Source organism: Heptranchias perlo, chromosome 14 (assembly GCF_035084215.1).
Source record: "Heptranchias perlo isolate sHepPer1 chromosome 14, sHepPer1.hap1, whole genome shotgun sequence".
NCBI classification, from domain to species: Eukaryota; Metazoa; Chordata; class Chondrichthyes; order Hexanchiformes; family Hexanchidae; genus Heptranchias; species Heptranchias perlo.
Genome location: NC_090338.1, coordinates 31,197,164 through 31,219,688, shown reverse-complemented (window position 1 = coordinate 31,219,688; position 22,525 = coordinate 31,197,164). Strand labels below are relative to the sequence as shown.

At 37.4% G+C, this 22,525-nt stretch overlaps 1 protein-coding gene across 1 annotated transcript in view; it reads left to right on the top strand.

The window, feature by feature from the left end:
* The window catches only part of pitx1 (paired-like homeodomain 1), a 38,274-nt gene extending 24,092 nt beyond the window's left edge, over positions 1-14,182 (top strand). Inside the window, exons 3-5 of the mRNA XM_067995815.1 lie at positions 9,420-9,569; positions 10,436-10,641; positions 12,889-14,182. Of these exons, the coding sequence (XP_067851916.1) occupies positions 9,420-9,569; positions 10,436-10,641; positions 12,889-13,437 (905 nt within the window). The 3' untranslated portion in view covers positions 13,438-14,182. The remainder of the gene's footprint in view (positions 1-9,419; positions 9,570-10,435; positions 10,642-12,888) is intronic.
* Positions 14,183-22,525: the final 8,343 nt, after the last annotated feature.

Below are 22,525 nucleotides of genomic sequence, written 5' to 3'. Positions count from 1 at the left end.
TATGTCTGGCCAACTCATGCATATATTGTTAAAAATGTAAATAAACTTTCAGCAGATGTCTAGATTTTTTTTTTACTTCTTGTAGCTCGCAGGACACAGGTAAATATTTATTCAGTACAAACCATCGGAGCAACACTGGGATTCATAGCAACAGTTGTGTAAAAAAAATCTGGATTATCAGGATTTTTAAAAAGAAATTATACTCTGGCCATTTTTTATATCGCGTCAATGTATCATTTCTTTCCATAGTCGGGGCGGCAAGGCCCTCACTGCCACAGTCTGATATCTTTGTAACAACTACTAAACAGATCAGCTGTAATTAAAGTACATTAAAATGAGAGCCAGGAGCACGTTTATCGGGATCGCCTTAACATCGAAGAAAATAGTAGAGAGAAAAAATCTCTCCATAACTCTGACAAGAAAATTACTACATAATTTACTCATTTACTTATTTCGCCGTTTGAGGCCCAATTTAAGGATTTAGACTAATTTGACTCCCTGCTTTTCCAGGCCGAAGGGTCAAATATCGTCGTAAACCTGCGGGTTTTCAAAATACGTTCTGTGACGCTCTTCGCATGGTGTAATACACATTCCATGATCAATTAAACAACATTTTAAAAATAGAGAGAGAGAATATCCCTTCCCCGCGCCCAGTCCATGTAATCTATCCAGTTCATTCCTTTTGTTTTAAAGATGTGTCATTCTTCACCCTCGCCTCTCCCACAGTTAGCTGTTTTTTCTCTCCCCTTTATGTCTGTGTGCGCCGGCTCGGTTAGAAGCTGGCCAGTCAGTTTATAATGTTCTGCAATTAAAAAGACATGAAACTCTTTTTTTTAAAGAAATAAGTAGAGATTTCAGCAGCCAATTTAAAGGCTTCGGGGCAATTTCACTTGTAAATCTTTCAAAACACCTCAGAAGGGAGAAAACTCGAGAAATAAGATACAGCAAAAGAAAAAGCGAAAGATGCACAGTGCAGTACCAGCAGGGAGTCGAATTTTCTGAATATAGTTGATCAGATATACTACCTGATCTAAGCACGGAATTACTACTTCCAATTCAGTACCGTAGCATTGCAATGAATTCCCAATAATATAAAGTTTAAATCCTGATCCTTTTGAACTATTCTCCGTTACCCGTGGTTAATGTCTATCTCCTGGAACGTATTCAACGCGCTGCCCGTGTATATAGAGACACCGGCTGATGTTAGACTCTACGTTATGTAAAATTTACGTTTTGTTAAGGCTTTCCTGTCTGAACTGAATAGCCGATTAAACTGACTATGGTACAAGGATATTTTATAAGTATCGAGTTTATAAGTATCTTGATCCCAGTATAATCCTGATTCATGCAGAACATTCTTGGCTAAGTGTTTTTTTGGGGATTCTGAAGTGTAATGCAATGTAGGTACACTCCCCATGGTAAATCCTTTGCAACGAATAGTGTCTGGTTCATTACAGTTTACTGCTAGGATTACACAGTATAGAAATCTGAATCACTAATGTAAATATAATTTCCTTAAGATATTTAATTCCTTTGACATCAATAAATTACCCATATCACAAAATAACTAGGGTGAGGCTTTCGGAATGTTTTGTTATCTATCAATACCTCCTTAATATTGTCCTTTATTTTATATTTCTACATTCAATTCTTTCACATCTTTCAAAATGTATTTTTAGTTAAATAAGGAAGACATTTCACTATATCATACCGTTTACGATTTAGTTTGTAAACACAGTATGCAATTACCTTTCAAAGTTACAACCCAGCTATTTTCAATAATACAATTATCAAATCCTGATCTGCACCACTTTTTAACGAGTTTGAATTCTTCAGCCTTTTCAGCAATATATTGCGGTACTGTTTTCCATTTTCAGCCCTTTCTATTTGATAAAAAAAAGTACTGCTGTTTCGTTAGAGCGTGGGAGAGTGGAACGTGTATTGTGAGGCTTTGAGAACAGTCACGTGGCCACAGGCATGCACCTGGGATCAACAGCTATAGATTAAAAACCATGTGTGTCTGAATCTGTTTTATGACAAATACCAAAATATATCTAAAAGAAAGAACCGTGAAATAAATTAAACCCAGTACAATGGCGAGAATGCAACGGTTATTTTTCAGCTCGTTGTATCTATGCTTCCGAGCTTGTTTATTAATTTAGTTTGTTGAAACACTTGTACATAAAATGATAGGGGTCATTGTCAAAACAATAGGGGTCAAAATCATTAAACATGTCTATTAAAAATGAATATATGACACCATCAACCTGATGGTTGAGTCAGTAAATGTATTGCATGGTATGGTACTGAGCCATAAAGACCACGAAGATCCCAAGGCCAGCTCCTGGTCTGTGCAAAGCTTACTGACCTCAGCTGGAATAATAATGGGGTCTTGGCCTCAGTGTCCTTGGACAAGGGAGGAGAAGAATTGGCCAGGTACTTGATCTTGATGGAGGTTTTAAAAGTTATGAATGGTTTGAAGGATTGAATAAAAAGACCAATTCCTCTGGTTGAGGAGTCAGTGACAATGGGCGATCAATTTATTTTCTTTTTATTTACTTGTTCTCAGGATGTAGGTAATGCTGGCAAGGCCATATTTATTACTTACACATTATTGCCCGGAGAAAGTGGTGGTGGGCCTTCTCCTATTGTCATTGAGAGTGAGGAGAGTAGTTAAGATAAATTTCTTTATGCAGAGGCTAGTTGGAACATGAAATGCTTTACCACAGGAATGGCTGAGGCAGAGACCTTTGCAACTTTTAAGGGAAAATCAGATCAATGTTTGAATCAGAGGAAGATGCAGAACTATGAGGAAAATACAAGGCAGCGGCAATAGTTTGTATTACCCTAGCAAACAACCCACACAGACAAATGGCCTCCTCTGTGCACTAAACTTCTATGGTTCTGTGATCACTATTCACTGATGCCTGGCTGGAAGTGTGCATGTGGTGAGGCTGGACTGTGTGACTGTGAATTAACTGACCATTACTGTCTAGGCTCACACATGAAGAATAGTCACTTTGGTGAGTTACTGGAGCAACATGGTTGCCTTTGAAACTATACTATCATGAGCTACCACCATCAAGATAAGAGGGAGAAAATTGGAGGAAAAATAGTAAACCCATATGTGATTTCACTCTCTTGATTATGTCATGAAGAGACATAATTCTAAAGAGTTAGTGTGCATGTTCCACACACGCTACTTCCTGTAGAATTATATTGAACACAATCACTTACAGAAACATAAACATAACTGTTGGGTTATTAAAATAATTGTTATAAAATACAATATTTTGCATTTTGTTCTTCTGTGTAGCTATATTGATTGTATTTATGGGGGAGACAGAGAGACAGAAATATAATGTAAAGTTAACAGAATTGGATTCCATTGTGAGTTTGAACATTATTGTTTTACTTCCAGAATCTGGGTTTCTGTCCAACCCAGAGTGATGGTATAATCTTTCTCGTTCTTCTGTGCGCATGCACACACACACTTGCACTTACTCTTTTTCCCTTAAAACTACCTAGAATGTGAGTGAATTGAATTTGGAATGGTCTCAATCTAGCTCTTCACGACCATGGAGCTATGCCACAAAAATATCTCTAATTTGATATTAATTGGACAACCTCTCATGGAATTCATAAGGGTAAATCATTTTGGGAAAATAAAAATATTGCAGTGACTGAATGGAGTGAGGGAAGACAATTCAAGGGAACTAAGGGTGATATACATTTTCAAAACTGTGTAGAGAAAATACTACACTACTTTACCCAGTTTCCATAGTCACCAGGATCAAAGTTCTGAGACATTTGTCCTTATTATAGTTGTATCTAAACACGTTTTATTTAAAATGGTAATACTTAACTTGGATATGGGTGGCATACTGTTACGGATATGAAAAGGGCTGTATTCAATTCCACTGCACTACCATCTTTCACCTTGATGAATAAAGCCCTTCTTTTGTAAAAGAAAATGAGTAAAACTTGTGGGAATCTACTTATAATTATTCTTGTCTCTGCTTTATTTGCTGCAGCCCTTATATTGAGAACTAACACTTGCACTTCATTTTTGTTTATATTATTTCCATAGGATGCTGACAGTGTAAAAGAATACATTATCCTGGCATTATCAGTCATATCAATGATACTTCCATTCAGTCCAGTAGATATTTCAGGCATTGCGTGTCCCAAAGTAAAATTTTACAAAACAATGACATTTTGCTATTGGTATATGATACCAATCAAGTATTTTATTATTTTGCCTTGGTTGAGATAAATAGACTCTCAGTTGAGATAAATAGACTCTCAGCCACCAGGAATATCTAGTATTTAAATAGGTGCATTAAAAAATGGATAGAAGGGAATAAATTATGAGACTGTAATTTAATCAAGGTGAGTTATTCAAAACAAAATTATTTAATCAAAGTGAGTTCAAAAAGTGCTTCAGTAGTTTATGAATGTCATCGTTATCCCAAGATTAATTACAGCCTCAAAATCCCACCCTGTCATCTGTTATTTATTTTTATTTTTATAATGTATTCCAATCCATTCTTAATGCTATTATGTTATTAGTTTTTTTTAAATCAATTCATCTTAAGTACCATTTATGTAGTCCAGTATGGATGATGTGGCATGACATTCACAAAAATATAGTAACTATTGTTTGTCATGTCCTTAGTGCCTATTCTTATCAAATGGCAGAGCAGGCTCGAGGGGCTGAATGGCCTACTCCTGCTCTTAATTTGTATGTTCGTATGTTCGTATTTATAGAGGAATCACTGTAGATTCATAAGATATGTTATGTGTAGTATACTTTACTTGAGATATTACAATGACTCCAACAAGTGTGCCAATGCAAAAGTATCTGAATATTTAATCATGATTGTGTAAATATTTTACATTGCAAATTGTTCAATTAACCAATATAAAGCTTATCCAGAGTCATAAAATAATGGTTGGGTTTTTTATTAATCCTGCTGATTAGTTGCCTTACCTACACAATAATTTATTTTGCATTATGTATGATATTAATAAATACTGATGTTAAATGTAAGTGTCACACTGATATTGATAATATGATAATTATTCAGATTTAATTCATATTAACCTTGCAGTTCATTTCAATATAAAGTAGAAATCTATATGTAATAGTTAAGCATTTGTACAATAAATAACATGTGCAATGACTACAACTTGTTCAAAATTATGCAGCCAATATTATGGGTTATGAGTTACATTTCTAATTCTTAAAAATAAATTTTGAAAATTAATATTTATTCTGAAATCACTGATCATTCTGATTTAATTTTATGATTCTGCCTTCACTCTCAGTCAGTCAATCATCCCCTTGTGTAGTGGCAAATGAGACTGCAAAGTGATTCCTCCAGTTAGTTTCATCTCCCTGTTTTTTGCTTCCATCAGATTTGCTCGTCCAATTTACTTCACTCCAGTACAACCATTCTTCCCAAATCAAGCAAGGCTCCCCCATGCTTCTCCTGCCAATTAGAATCCATTTGAGGATTGTATGTGGAATGCTTTCTTTGTTGATCCTTAGCAGATGGCTGATCCAACTGCACTTTCTTTTGCCGATCTCATCTTCTATTGCGGTTGTGTTTGTTTCCTCATACAGCTTTCCTTTTGAAATTCAATTTGGCCAAAAATGTGCAAAATTTTTCTTATGATTATAATTGAACATTTCTCAAGCTCCAGATATTAGTTGCTGACAACCTTCAATTCTCCTTCACTCTTACTGCATCAAAATATAAAACAATCACACAATAAGAAAGAAAGAACTTGCATTTAAATAGCATTTTTCATGACCGCAGGACACCTCAAATTGTTTCACAGCCAATAAAGTACTTTTGAATTGTAGCCACTGATGCAGGGAAACACAGCAGCCAATTTGCTCACAGCAAGGTCCCACAAACAGCAATGAGATAAATGTTCAATTAAACATTTTTAGTGATGTTGGTTGAGGGATAAATTTTGGTCAGGCCATCATGGGAAATCCCCTATTCTTCTTCAAAAGGGGCCAAGGGATCTTTTGCATCCACCTGAGAGGGCACATGGGGTTTAACATCTCATCTGAAAGACAGCATCTCCCACAGTCTGCAATCCCTCAGTACTGCACTAGAGTGTCAGCCAAGTACTCAGGTCCTGGAGTGGGATTTGAACCCACAACCTCTGACTCAGAGACGAGAATGCTACCACTGAGCCAAGGCTGACACCCTAAGATCTGAGTGGGGCATTCATTTCCAAAATTGACATTTGTTCTCATTTTAATGTTGTAGCCAGCATTAAAACATTTTAGTATTGGTATTATATCATTAAAAATAACCAAAGTTTTGATCATTGCACTCTGTTTGGACAACAGTATTCTTTACCAGTCAAGGAATGTGAAGATTTAATGCATTAATCACACGTTCTATCTTAGATGGGCATTATCTTAATGAAAAATTGTTTGACAAACCTTTCCATTTTTGTGTAAAACAACAAAATTACATACATTTATGTTGAAACATGTGATCAAGTCACTCATATGTGATATCATCGTGAAGAAAATGAAGCATGACTTTTTCACCTAATGCAACAAAAGGCTCAACAGACAGTTCTCATTGAAGAGAGGACCTTTAGTATTAGTTCAATATTAAGGTCACTGATTTGTAGTTTCCATGAAAAAATGGACCGAGTCATAGAATATGGTCCCCCAAAGCACTAGAAAATCCCAGAAAATCCTGTAATCCCATGCAATAAAAACAAATGATGGCTAATCAGTTACTATAAAGCAACGGGCGTAATGATAAATAGATGAATTATGGAATTTGATCTCCAAATACAAGTGAAAATTCCCGAATTTCGTGCAATGAAAACAGAATTTGAATTATTCAGTCAGGGTAAACAGTGGGGCAGAACTATTTAAAATCTTACCAAATCAAACATTTTACTGTGATGTGATTAACTAAAACACTACAATTAATGTCCATGGTTATGTTTGTGATACAGTTAAATTGTCCCACTCTTTAAAGAAATCATATGAAGCCAAGGGAGCACCCACAGAACCCAAGCTATGATTCCAAATATCCAACACTATCCCAGTTGCTCCTCAGTCTTCCCAAGCCCCACACAGTGTAATGCTCCAAGTAATGGCGACAATATTGGACATATCACGCCTTCTAAAAACACAATTGCAGCCAGGAAGCCAGATACGGGAAATAAAACAATTTCCTGTTATCCTGGGGAAGCTATAAATGAGTCAAACTTACCTCAAACAGAATCTCGACTCAAAATATTTTCTAGAAAGACTGAACATAACTAGTTAGGACATAACTAAATGAATCACGTTGTTACTTATAATATAAAATCTGAAATTTTGTTGGTAGAGTTGTACAAACTATTATTTGTGCTGGGCGGGTAGGTGATTAGTTAGTCATTCGGATGTTACTGTATTGTGATGACACAAAGTTTTGAAAGATCCAGTACTGCACTGCAAGAACAAATTTCCACAATATGGCTTCTATGAATGTCACGAATGAAATGAAAGAATACGTGTGTGTTTTCCAACAGTTTAAAAGCTGCTGCAGCAAACTCATACTGTACAGTTGCAAAGAAAATTCAACATGACTTTTTAAACATTCCCAACGATTGCAATTCTATATTTTACTTTACACAACGGATGTCGAAAAGTGTAAACATTTCAGCTGCAACACAATGCTAGCTTCAAATTACTTTACAATCTGCTCTCAGGCTTTGTTCTCGCGGTTTATGATGTGATATGAACCCTTTGTAAAATATTTCCAGGTATCAGTTATTCATTGCATGATTCCATTTTCTGACACTGTTCCTTGTGCCCTTCCTCCCTCTCGTACACACAAATGAAAATTAAACAGAGCAAATCTAGCTCATTTTAACTGCACAAGATAAATTCATTGCATTTAAAGCTGTAGCAAACCATTCCTATCCCGTTGAAAAACCTATACCAATCTCACTATTTTTATTTGTTACAGCTATCTACGAAAATCGTACTAAAACGTACAATGGAAACATTTTGAATATGTTTATTTAATATACGCCGAGGAGCATGATGATAATGAATATTTTATGCTGTGTCTACTTTCTCTATATATCTGTATCACACATGTGGCCCCAAAACTGTGGGAATATAAATCATATTTTCACACGTGTGAAGTCATAAGTATATTCAGCTGCAGAGCCAGGACTACTTTTTGTCCCAGTAACTAGAATCCGATCCAGCCTCTAACGCCCCCCTTCCACCCAACTCCCGTCTGCGGCAAATGTTATGGTGAGTGCCGCTCCAGCCTCAAACTCAGCCTAGCAGAAGTTTGTTTCATGTTTTAAATAATCTTAAATAATTTTTTTAAACATTTGTTTGAATGCATCCTTGTCCTTGTAGGGGAACCCAAACGAACTTTGTTACTGAAAAAAGTTAAGTTGTTTTTGATTTCTATGTAGTTATATTGAGCCACAAATCTTATGAACATATCATACTGACTCTGTAACTGGGTACTGAGATGAAAGGCCAGCGAATTCAATACTTCATTCACATTTAGGGGATTTTGAAGAGTGTAACCACTGATTTCTGAAGGGAAGCGAGAGGGAGGCCACGTGATCGAGAGTGTTAAAATGCACTAAACGCTGTTAATGCCCATTCAATTTATTTAAAAATCGATTTTTGAATCATTCTTTTTTATTCAAAAGAGTTTTACAACCAGAATAAGGAATGGTTGGCTGTCTGAATCATGGGTTATTCGATTATTTTAATTCTGGGAATATTTGTATTTAGTTATATTATAATTCATAGTAAATTAATTATGAATGTAGTATTCAATTGACTGAAGAAATAAAAGGTTTTAGGGATTCTGAAATCTTGATTCTCTGGGTCTTTACTGTACAATCTATTATTATGTTGCAATTATTGTCGACCTGTCGCTTTATTGAATTTGGAAGGAAAATTAATAATCGTCACTTTACAATCAGACTTGTTTAATGGGCCCTGTTGAGGTGAATTGTGTCTTGTGATTTGGCGGACGCTGGGAGCTTGTTTCCCCAGATTAGCTCAGTCGAGTGCTGATGTTTTGTGGGTGGTGACTCATCAGCAAAAACTAGGAGGAATCTTCTGGCAGTGGGAGGAGTTCAGTATCAGCTCCGCCACCTTATCCAGGCGGGTCATTCCTGCCCTCGGCACAGTATACAAATCCAGCTCCTGCCTCCCTAACACAATCCACACAGGCTTCATAAGTTCGGCTGAAGCACTCAGCCTGACTGTTAGAAAAGGCACCATGATTTATTGAACGAAACAAATATACATTTCTTTTATCTGAACATTCGGATCTTATCCTGTGGATTTAAAATTAAAAGAAAAATCGATGAAATAGTAAAAGAACGGTGAACTGTTTTTAAAGGTGCCATGAATGTGGAGCGACTAGCTGAAAGCGGAAGACCCCAGGCTCCTTATGACATGGCTGCTTCTAGTTTCCCTTTGCTGAGGTCGTGTGAAAGCAGAGAACGGTCAGAAAACACGGCTAGCGAGTCCTCGGACACTGAGACTGCAGGTAAAGGATGCACTGAGTTCCTTATGTTGGTACAAGGAGTGCTCGGGAGGGAGAAAATGACCTACCAGCCGTCTCTGATATCAAGTCTCCGGAATAAAGCCAGACGCCAAGATTTATTAGTGTTTGCCCCTTGTGTGGAAATGAAAGGAATAATATATTTAAATCCAAAAGTAAAATAATCAGATTTCAGTGAAGCTATTTTTACCTTCCCTCGGTCTGTTCGTTACGTTATAAAGCGAGATGTATACACATGATCGAGGGATAAAAGCTGTCATCACAAAAGCACATTTAGTTCTGTTAAATGTTAAACGTTAATGTTTAACCCAGTTCGTTGACAGAGTGACAGAATGAAACAGGTTTACGTGCTGCACACTTGACTGCCGTTTTTGGGCTGTTTGCGAATTGCTCCTTGTTGATCAGTGTGTTTGTCAGAGATGAATCTTTAACAAAGTTTTATGCTCTGAACCGTCAGTGTATTAATGAATATTAATCATGTATAAATTAACACTAACCGCGTATAAATTAACACGAACCGTGTAGTGTTTTATGAAATGTTTTCTTCCTTCCAATAATCCGCGTGCCTTGAAACAATTACAAGTGCAAGAGCGATTCCTAAACAGCGCAATCTTAAGGATAATAATATTGACATCTGGCCACTGTAAATAATTATCTTTTAACGATCCCTCATTGCTATTGCCAGTTTCACACGTTAGTCAGTCTCGTATTTTGATGCCATATGATCACTGATAAACCCACTGTATCCATAACAGTTAATTGTTTTCTTTGGCAATTGTACCACCGCTTTTTATCAGGATCTGGCCGGGTTATTGTAATGTGCAAATGTTGCATATCTATGTGTTTTGTAGATAAAGAAAAACCGATGCAGAACAAATTAGAAGATTGTAATACAGACGATCCATCCAAGAAGAAAAGGCAGAGACGTCAGAGAACTCATTTCACCAGCCAGCAACTTCAGGAACTGGAAGCAACCTTCCAGAGGAACCGATACCCAGACATGTCAATGAGAGAGGAGATCGCCGTTTGGACGAACCTTACCGAGGCCAGGGTTAGAGTGAGTATCGTTAACCTCTTGATTAGTTCCATTTATATAAAAAAAATACTGACAGAAGGCTGATAGTATCAAGGATTAAATTGCACAACTAGGGATCTAGACTTCACTATGACCATATCAATTGTCCATTCTACAATTAAAGTGTTGTTCAAAATGTTAGACATATGGGTAGATGTGTATAAGTATTAAGTATCCCAGTATTTTATGAGATTGGCATCATATAAATAATGTGGAATTAAAGTGCCTTATATATGGAAATAATATATTTGGTGCAATAATGCTTATGAGATAATGAAGCGAGGTAGACCAGTATGTTGTTATAGTAGTGATATGGGGATCAATCATACAGGACAGTCACCGTGCTATGGCCCCAAATAAAGTATAACAGAAACCTGAGTAATTCGGTTCAGACAATCAGCGCCATTTATAATAAAATGTGGAACATGAAAATTTAATTGATTTTCTCAACATGACTTCCTTTTAGAGCTCTATTCGAACTCCAATAATGTCCCGAGGATTTATTAAGAATATTTAATCAGAGTAAACTGTCTGAGCTCTCAAAGCGCATGTTCGTGGAAGCCCTGGTAATGAAGATCAATGGGCACGAATATTATATTATAATCCACATAAAATGATTACATCATGCACTTTGTCTTTAAATAAACTCATGTGTTTGTCCCTGAGAACTCTGTTGACTGGTAACCAGACAAGTTTTAATGTGTTCCAAACATTTGCAGTGTCAGCTGTATAGATGTAAGAAACCACTGATAGGGAACATACTTGTATTCCTACAAGCCAAACTGAGCTCACGGTGCTTACAAACTGTGTGTGTTAGTAAGCGGGTAATGAGCACCTATACAGTCTCAGTATGTTTTCACGTGAAATACTGACAATAACCCCATTGTCTAGTATTTTTCAGACCGTAAAATTAGACTCAAATGTTTTGCAACTTCTGTTAACCCTGCTATTACGCAACCTTATAACATTCCCTAAAACTAATAGTTATCCAGTTAATTTGAACGTCATTTTCTATTAATTTTGCAACAATAAGAATAGCAGAACAGCCCATTAGATTAAAAAGAGCTTGCATAATTATAGGATCATTGATTTATTTTCTACATAAATACAGCTTACTGGAAGATCCATGGGAAACGCTGTCATTGAAAATAGAATTATTCAAGAACCTCATGCTGGTCTCCTTATCTCATTTATATAAATAAAATATGATTATGCAAATCGGGTGGGTTTCGTCGGTTGGTGCTCTTTATATTGCTGCTACAACAATCCTGTATTGTCCTGCCAGACGTTCATTAATTAGAATTAATTATGCGTTTACATATGTTTTTTTTTACTGGGGAAAATTAATTTTGTTCAACGTTGCCTTTTTTTCCGGAAACAAAAAAGAGCTTTATCAGTAGTGCAATGATTTTAGTAATAACAATAGTCGCCGTGGGGTGGGGAGGTCAGTAACGATGAACTTTACAATGTTCTACTTTCAGAGGAATCGAAATATGTTGCATTATGAAACAGACAGACGGTTTCAGATCAGAATAGTGGACAGTTCTAGAAAGGAAGGAAAGCCGTTTCTCTGAAACTCACCTTTTAACCCTTTTTCAGTGCGCCCGGAGATCAGTTTAATAAAATTCAGAATCAACCATGTTGGTGCTTATCAGATTTAACCCTCTCTATAAACAGATAAGAGCACGGACAGCAAACCACGATGTATTTCAAAAGGAAACCCTTTAAATAAAAGAGATGGAAACAAGAGCCAAGCGATTGGATTTTTTTGAAAAAAGGATTTTAGCAGTACTTTGAATGGAATGTCGAATTGCACAAAAATAAACTACAATTTGTTGGCTTCTGTTTATATCTCTAACTGTTTCAAATCGATGGGTTTCTTCTGAATATTTGCATCATTTGATAGTCGTACGCCGTTTGTGATCTCTTCGTCCGGAGTGTCCATACTCAAGTCACGCTTCTAACACAAGTCCATAAAAGAACTATAGAAAGGAATACAGTGAAGGTGTTTGGTGCACGCACTCATAAGTTTAAACAATTTTTACTTTTTAAAAAATCTGTGAACTGCCAAACTCTGTGATTTGTGTCTGCGATTTCGCTTGTTTTAAGCAGAAGAAGCAGTTTTTTATTTCTTGTTGCTCTATTACTGACAGCCTAGTACAGTGTATATGAATACAACATATTGAGATGGTTTTTTTAATTCTGCCTGGTCATTGTCTTCCTCTATAGGTTTGGTTTAAGAACCGTAGAGCAAAATGGAGGAAGAGGGAACGCAATCAGCAGGTGGATTTGTGTAAAAATGGATTTATGCCGCAGTTTAACGGCCTGATGCAGCCTTACGATGACATGTACGCCGGTTACAGTTACAACAACTGGGCGACCAAGAGCCTGGCCCCAGGCCCGCTGTCCTCCAAAAGCTTCCCATTTCTCAGCTCCATGAACCCATTGTCTTCTCAATCTATGTTCTCTGCTCCAAGCGCCATCTCCTCCATGACAATGCAGTCCACTATGGTGCATTCGGCTGTACCAGGAATGCCAGGCTCGAGCCTTAGTAACATTAATAATCTCAACAGTTCCTCTCTCAATTCAGCCATGTCCTCGGCTGCCTGCCCGTATGCACCACCGACTCCTCCTTATGTTTACCGAGACACTTGTAACCCTGGCCTTACTAGTCTCAGACTGAAACCCAAACAACACAGCAGCTTTGGATACAGCAGTTTGCAAAATCCAGGTTCTAGTCTTAATGCCTGTCAATACGCAGTTGACAGACCCGTGTAATATGCAAAATGACTGGACATTTGATGCAGACTCAAAGGGGGGAAAAAAGCTCCAGTAAAATAGAATTTTATTGCAACATTTTAATGGCGCGTGCGGGTTGCCACTCTCCTGGATTTCAAACACCATTCTGTTCAATTCTCAGAAAAACATATTTAATTGCAAGAACTTGAGTGCGATTTTTTAAAATATTCAGTTGGATGCTGTACTTTGGGTATCCGTGAAAGTTTTTTTAAGCTTAAGTTTACTATTAATACTGAACAATTGAAAGTGGATTTGTGTATATATAGAAATCAATTCTATTATTGTTACACGTTGCAATACATTGATAAATATAAAGTTTAAAACATGTTTAAACAAAAAAAATTGCATGTCTATTGCTGTACTTCAGATGAAGGAATGTTATAAATTACCGTCATTCCCAACTCCACAGCAAAGAAAACCTACCTCTAGTCTGGGATGATTTCACCCAAAAATGAAAATAACTCGAATTTTTAAAAATAGCATGCTATAAAAAATGACTGTGTTTTTACTTAGAATTGCTTTTAACTGGATAGATTTTTTAAAACCCCAACGGAGAGTATAAATATTATCTATATATGTTTTAAAAGCTGAACTATCTTTGCTATGTCTCCACTTCCGGTCAATGTCAAAAACGATGACCGATTTATCTTCCTGGTGGCATTTCGGAAGCAGGGTTGTACAGTGTAGATTGCTGTAATAAAATCTGAAAACATTTAAAAGAAAATTATCTGGATGAATCTGATTTCTCTCCACCCCCGCTCCTCAGAACAAAAATCTCTCAGAGGAAAAAGTATTACAATAGCACATCTAGGCTGCAAGTTAAATGCAGTCCATAATAATAGTGACCCAACTCCTCGTGGTCCTGTTTAAGTAGGGCCCGCGGTTTTTGGTACCAGTAAGATATCAAGCTGTTTCTATTCTAACCGTGCTGAACAATGTGCATAGATTGCATTTTTATACATGTGTTCTATTTATAAATTTCACGCCCAGTTGTAATCTTGTACCACAGTTTATCAGGAAAAAGCTTTAAAATATTTCTTCGACCGCATGCTTTGGAAAACGATATTAATTCGCAAGTGTGTAAAGATATAACCGTGACCGGGTAACAGCGAATCCAATCACAAAAATGTAACGCTTTCAAAAATCCACCTTTAGCCACCGTCAAATGCCCACAAAAGGTTAACACTAATAAAGAATGATAACAGGCACTTGGTTTTTCGTCTCAGGAGCTGACACTAACCTACAAGACTAGCAGAAATTGGAATTATAGTGAGACTGATTGGAAAGTAATGGACTCGGATGCAATGGAGTTTCATTGTTTTGAAAATGATATTGAAATTTTAATTAAAGCCCAGAATCCAATATATAAAACACAAATCGTTCATAATTTGGCATCGTAAATAGTAACGAAACGCCGCCCAAGATTTAGTTTTAAAAATGATTTTTTTTCAGATGATACGGTTTATGTTGGTGCAGAAAAATAATTTGTTCCACCTCGTTCATCGATGTCAACCTTTTTCCTCACGGATCGTTACCTTGTGTAAAGTCTAGCATTTAAACGGTTCACGCGAAGCAATTTATTAGAAAATGCCCCCTCCCCCCCCCCCCCCCACCCCCTTAAATCTATCTCTTTCCTGTTGGGTTTTGTCAATTAGTTTTGAAGTCGAGAAAGTAATGTAATAGAACTTTTCCTCCGAGCACCGTGTTTTTATTAGCCTGATTATTGTAATACGCAGAGACCGGGGGTTGTTGGCTTGACGTTTTCTATAGCATATGTAAGACTCAATAGATAATTCAATAGAGAAATAGCAACACGAGTATTCCTCCTGTGTCTATTCACATGCTTGAATTTGCAAAACGAAACTTATTACTAGATACGAATTTACAGATCATAGACTAATCATCTGTAAAAGGAAATATACTGTAAATAAGTGCACAAAACTTCAAGCTTTTAAGTAAAAGCAGTGTTTTAAAAAAAAATATTTATAAGTTTGACGTTGACTAGATGTGTATTAGACTGTGGTGCGTTGTCTAACATCCCGGCAGGTCTGGATAAGAAAGAGTCGGAGCAAAGCTTCTAATCCACAACCCAAGCCCAACTGTAACTGAAAGGTTCGTTCCGTTATTTGCTTCGACTCTTTGTGAGATGTGAGATCCATTAACAATGAACATAGAATGCAGGTAAAGTAACATTGGGATCAGTAGCAGCAGGTTCAAGCCTTAAAGTGACCAAAGCATAAATAAAGGGTGGGTTGGTTGCGGGGGAGGGGGGTGGGGGGCGGATTGGAGTGACATAAATCCCAAGCGCCCGCGGCCAGACACCTGATTTTTTTTAGAGATTGAATTTCAGTTTGCAGGATTAAAAGGAAAACGTTTAAGAAATGAAGTCTAAGGGGGGGGGGGGGGTGAGGACTCCAAACCAGCTGTGAAGGATTACTGGCAGTCGGCGCCAGATCGAATTGTTTCTGTTAAAATTGTATTCGAGCGTCGCTAGCCTTCAGAAGAATCAAACCAAATGATCTTTACCTCAACTTGCACATCGGGGTGAGTGGACTGTTTTTTCCCCCAATAAATATACAAATTTAATAACATCGAAAATTACAGTAAACTATCTCTTCTCTGTAAGTTCGTAACTCTTCCCATTGCTTTACATTCTATTTATTTGTATGCACGTTATACAAAAGTTGTCCATTTATTCTCCAGTTGACCGGCCCTTCCATCTGTTTCCACGTGGTTACATTGCAAAGGAATTTCAAAGAGCAGCGACAGGTCTGCGCTTTCAGTTTCACACCGCTATCGTGAACATTTTACCACAATCTGACTCCTTTGTAAAGTCAGGTTGATGCAGAGATACATTAAATCTCGATTACAGAGAGAAAAATAAAGCGTTAAACTGGTTGCAGTGAAGACTGCGACTCTGCCGTTAGGAACATACCGTTCAGTGATGTTTGAAGATTATTTTCAACAAAAAAAAAGTTTTTCAAAAATCGAATGTGCAACGTGTGCTTCTGGCAGTTTAGTGTAATTCTTCGAACTGTTCACAACGACAGGTTGACCCAAGGACGGAGCAACCTGGCTTTCAATGTACGTTGAGATCGCCTTTGTGTTGACAAGATCGAGTGGTTTCCCCAAGCGCCCCATAAATTATGAACAGTATGGTAGTTTGACTCTTTTGATTGAGATTGTTATTGTAAAATCAGTCATGATATTTGCTCGAGATTATTGTGTCGTGATTCCAAACAAAACCTTCAATTTTATTTTTTTTGCATTTCGACAGTCGTTTGGAAACGTAGATTAATTTTACTGCTATTTTTAAGTATGTGTTTTGAACGAAACATCGAGATAAATGTTTTTTTTAAAAAATAGACTAGTTCCAATGCTAATGAATTGTGTTTCACTCAGTTCGTGATTGTGAATAAATGCGGGCCATGGAGCAATATTTACTAAAATATTATTGATTAAATTTGACGCCCTTCCCCGTGTTATTTTTTTTATTTATAGGCCCCCTGTGAAATCAGTGCAACGAGTCTCTGTAACGACTTTTTGGCCTAGAAGATAGCACAACAGGAAACAAATTATTTTGTGTTCTTTCATTCAGTAAACTGCGTGTTGCTATTTTTTCACCTTGTATACTTTTTACAGTATAATTGGTTGCTAAAATAATTATCGCTAATGTTGTATTTAATTTTTTGATTCCTTGATGTTAATTACAGAGGATAAGGGGAGGTTTATAAAAATGGATAAACATTAGAAGATCTGAACTGAAGCAGTGTTAACAATGTACGGCAATCTTTCCCTCCAGCATTCGTAACCACGTAACATCTACACTGTGTATTTAGGCTGGGTTATACGTGAGAACACCAGTAAACCAATTACTGGTAAAACATGCTTTTGGAAATTACTCGAAATAATTGCAGACAGTTGAAGTGGGGAGATGAGTCTTCTTCTGGGTTCCAGATTTAAGTGTGGGCTTGGGTCAGACCTAGGTACTATATTAGTACGGGTTCACTTTCTGCATTGCGCTGGGAGCTCCCAGAACTGTGACCAGGAGCACAAAAGACAAAACAAAACCTGCGTGAGTAAGAGAGGGAGGGTAAGTTGAAGGGTAAAAGTACATTTAAACGATCTAAATCAAAGTGGCCCCTGGGGAATATCTGCTTGTTTTCAAATTAAGGTTGTTTATTTCCTTGGGTTTTTTTTGAAAACCTTTAATTATGTTCAGTTTCTGACTCATCTTCGCTTAATATTTCAAATAAAATTTGGAAAACAGTGTACAATCAGCTGGAGTCTGTAGACAGTTTAAAAACTGGGTCCACAGCTGGGACTTACACTAAATATTTCTAGACCTTGATTATTCCTAGTTAGTTACATTGCTCTTCAAATCTGTTAAATCACACAGGCGAAAATGTAATTTGCTTTTGCTTAATGTGGTGGACTGACTCACGCAGCAGTTTGTGATTGAATATTTAATCGGATTCATTCTGAAACTGGTGTATTGAGGGGAGGGGAGGACGGAGGAATTAATAACCATTGGGGACTTCCCGCCGGCTATACCACGCTGCTTGAGCTCGAATAAGTTTTATGGAAATTCAAATGTCTATCCCAGAGAGGTCCAAATGGTGGGGATATTTTAGTGTCTAAATTCATATAATCGTTAACATCGTTAATTTGTCTGAAAATAGTATTCTGAATTTTAATTTTGTGCATTTGATTTTTGTTGTACTGTAATCATTTTATAAGTGTTGACATCGTTATACATGGATATATATATCGCTGTGTATATAAATAGATTTGATTCATTGCATATGTCTTTGCATAGCTTATATTTATTTATATTTTCTCAGGTATGCAGTGTGCTGAAATATTTATTAAAAAATTAAATGTTTGCCTTTTCTTCTCCTGACTCCATCAGGATTAGTTAACGTTCCCAAGTTGACTGCCGGAGGACTTCAACTGCACCCGCTTGATACTAGAGATATAATTATAATTTTTATTCGTATTATTACAGCGCAAAATGTTCTGGAAGAAGTGATCCAAAAAACAAAAATTCATGAGTTGATCGCCGATGTTGATTTTGCAAAGTGTATAACATGCATTGCAGTGTACAGATTAGCAGCACCCTCTACACTGAATGAAAAAGTATTCTGAGCATCGCATTGGCACCTGCAGAAATCGTTCTTATTTATTTGTGTAATTTAATGTAATAAATCTACTGCAAATCTTTCAAGAACACGATATCTTGTGGTCATCGAGCTTAATCCACAACCGACCTGCCGCAACAATTAAACCTGGAATTACTTTATATTTAATTTATATTTAATTAATTAAATATCACAGCGCATTTCTTGATTCTTTTCTAAAAACGGAACCTTGAACATATAACTCCTTTAAAAATCATTTCTGAACTAATGAATCTATTACAGTTTTTTAAGCAACTCCGCGTGGTTCCTATGTCCCAACACACGCATCTACTCTTGTTTTCTATTATTGCAGCGACTTGAATTTACTGACAAAACTGGCCATGTCTTGTTGTTTATAAGCACATTGCTCATTGGTGGGGGGGAGGGGTTAATATCGCCGATTCTGATCGCTATGCCCTCAATTTTAAATAGTAAGGAATTGATGGTCAATATTTCAAAAATATAAAATACTGTTCAGTTTCTGCCGCAAGGTGCCAATTTACGAATCCCAATAGAGTGCAGTTCTGGTATTGATATAAAATCCAGTTAAAAGGAGTAAAATGTAAAGCTATGTTTTGCTATGTACCGCCGCGACCACAGTATCAAATAATTCCCCCTCCCTCAAAACTCTACCATAACAACTTGTATTTATATGGTGCCTTTAACGTAGCAAAACGTCCAAGGCGCTTCACAGGAGCCTAATCAGACAAAAATAACTACAAACGAAAGGTCGAACTGGAGAAATAGGGGCCAATTTTTTTTTCAAACAAATGTCTCTGCTGAAACGAAATCGGGTTTGGATGCTTAGCAGGTGTCTATTTCTGTCGCTGGTGGGTTTCGGATGAAAATCTAACATTGGTTCATCACACTCCTGAAGTAAACGACTAACGATGGCAATACAACTATTTTTCCTTCGCGAGGACGATTGCAGTTACCCAGTGCTCACATTTATCTTGGTGATGGCATTTATGATTGTTAGTTGATTGCGATTATTTCAGAAGTGATAATTCCAACAATGATAATTCCAACAATGTAAAAAGAACCAAGAGCTGCTTGCTGGTTAATATTAACATTGTTATTTATTACCTTGAAATGTTTACGATCGTCTGCAAGGATTAGCAATACCAGCAAGTAGGAACCATACAAGGAAGTAATCGCAAGGTTGGATAGGTAGCTCCATCGTTTTTACACGAATGCTATTAATTTCTATTTACTGGGACCTTTTATTATTAATATATTTATTTAAAATTGCTGCAATAACATTTCAAAAGGATGGAATAATAACTGCAGGGACAAGAAAGGAAAAATAATTACAGCTGATAAAGCTACACAATTAATTGAGACGCAGGAAGACGGATAACCTAGTAATAAAGATGAAAGCGAACGATATTGCAATTGATTGAAGTAAATCAATTACCGGTGTATCTGGAGCACAAGCTGTAAACACATCAGGACGCAGCATTAATTCTGCAATACTTGCACATATATTGTTTGATACATACATTTAACATTGACAGACATTGACAAATAGTTTTTTTTAATGTTATAGTAAATATACATAAAATTAAATACGTATCATAAAACCAAACTCATAATGCATACGTACCCAAATGCAACCCAACAAAAATACTAACTATCAACACGTTTCCCAGAATATGCCAACATTTTAAGTTTACCGCACACCATCCCCTTCCCAAACAGCCGATCCCCATTCGCGATAAAATTCTGGTCTAAAATCATCCAGATCCAAGGATGACCATTTCTTAAACGTATAAACGTTCCCCTCTGTTGTATAATGAAGCAAATCTGAATTATGGAAAATGGCGAAGAATTTTGTGATGTTACATTCTAAGTCTATCATTATACTCGCACTTTTGCGATGCAACGCACTTTGCCACACGCATGGTCACGGGAATGGCAGCATAACTTGAAGTCTGGTCCCAGTCTCATTCCTAAAAGCCAGATGGTGTGAGATCATGTTTAGTAGATAGTCTCGCGCACTTAGGCTTTGTTTAGGGTGCGTAAAAACTTCATCCATGTTTTTAAAACATGCCCTTACTGTCGGTCGGACCTTCTGGGAACTTTTTAAATTTAGTATGGAATCTTTCTTTTAGGCTGTAATTAGTTTGGCTTCGTGACCTGACCGGAGTAAGATTCCTTCCTCCAGGGAGGCAAAATTACTTGGCACCCACACTATGGCCAGTGTACATGCAACCTTAATGTTATGAGAAATAGCATGCGCCTCGCGTTCTCAAGGTGTTAAAAAATAACGGTCCAGGGAGTATATATGCATTCCCTTCTGAACTTAATGGCAAGTGCAGCCGGCAGTATAAATCGGAGTTAGGGGTTGCACACCGCAAAACAGAGATATCGGTTTGTCAGGAGTATCAGTAGTATAATCCTGGAGGTCACTATTGATCAGAAACTGAACTGGACCAGCCACGTAAATACTGAGGCTACAAGAGCAGGTCAGAGGCTGGGTATTCTGCAGTGAGTGACTCACCTCCTGACTCCCCAAAGCCTTTCTACCATCTACAAGACACAAGTCAGGAGTGTGATGGAATACTCTCCACTTGCCAAGATGAGTGCAGCTCCAACAACACTCAAGAAGTTCGACACCATCCAGGACAAAGCAGCCTGTTTTATTGGCACCCCATCCACCACCTTAAACATTCACTCCCTCCACCACCGGCGCACAGTGTCTGTGGTGTGTGCCATCCACAGGATGCACTGCAGCAACTCACCAAGGCTTCTTCCACAGCACCTCCCAAACCCGCGACCTCTACCACCTAGAAGGACAAGGGCAGCAGGTACATGGGAACACCAACACCTGTATGTTCCCCTCCAAATCACACACCATCCTGACTTGGAAATGTATCACAGTTCCTTCATCATTGCTGGGTCAAAATCTTGGAACTCCCTACCTAACAGCACTGTGGGAGAACCTTCACCACACGGACTGCAGTGGTTCAAGAAGGCGGCTCACCACCACATTCTCAAGGGCAATTAGGGATGGGCAATAAATGCTGGCCATGCCAGCGACGCTCACATCCCATGATTGAATAAAAATAACAGTATAAGTTATATAAGTTACTGTAAATCATTATATGAATAAAGTTCAGATTATCACATATCTGTAGCCAATACTGCTCTACATATAATGGCTAACGCCGGGCACTGGAATATATTATTAAATGTTCATGCTCAACGATCGTTGGAAACAGCGTTTGTTTAGATACTCAGCAATACCCGTATCATAACTGATTTTAAAAAAATACTTTATGCATCTTCAAAGGGTTTGCGCCGTCCCACAGAGGGGCTGCAAGGATGCAGCACCAATAACTGTTTACGAGACTCCAAAAATATTACCATAACAACCATGGCTGCTAAACCCCATGATAACAGGACAATGTCAGGGTGCCACGGTTTTCATCCTGAAGATGTTTACGGAGAATTTCGGAAGCCTACGGTCTACGTTCTTAACTTTTCAACGACAAAGAAGGTAGATGGATGTATGCCACGTGCAAAGGCTGAAAGATGTAAGGACTGCCGGATTTTGTAACTCATTTTCTTGGGTTCTAGGAATTTCAGTTATGGTGAGCCGACAGCTGCTGGCTTGGGAAAGGAGGTGAAAGTATATCCAATCACAAGGTTATTCAGTTGCTCATTGTAGAATATGAATAAAATCTACGGAAGGAGATTAAAGAGAGAACAAGTGTTATATTGTAACGCGTAAAATAATATGCTGTACTTCAATCAGAGGCCCCTACTGATGTGTGTACACTCTACGAACATACAAAATTGAAATATGCTTCTGTCATTTATTTTATTAGGATTGACGATTGGATTTCTCTCTTCTAATTCTCGAACATTATTCCACTTGCTTC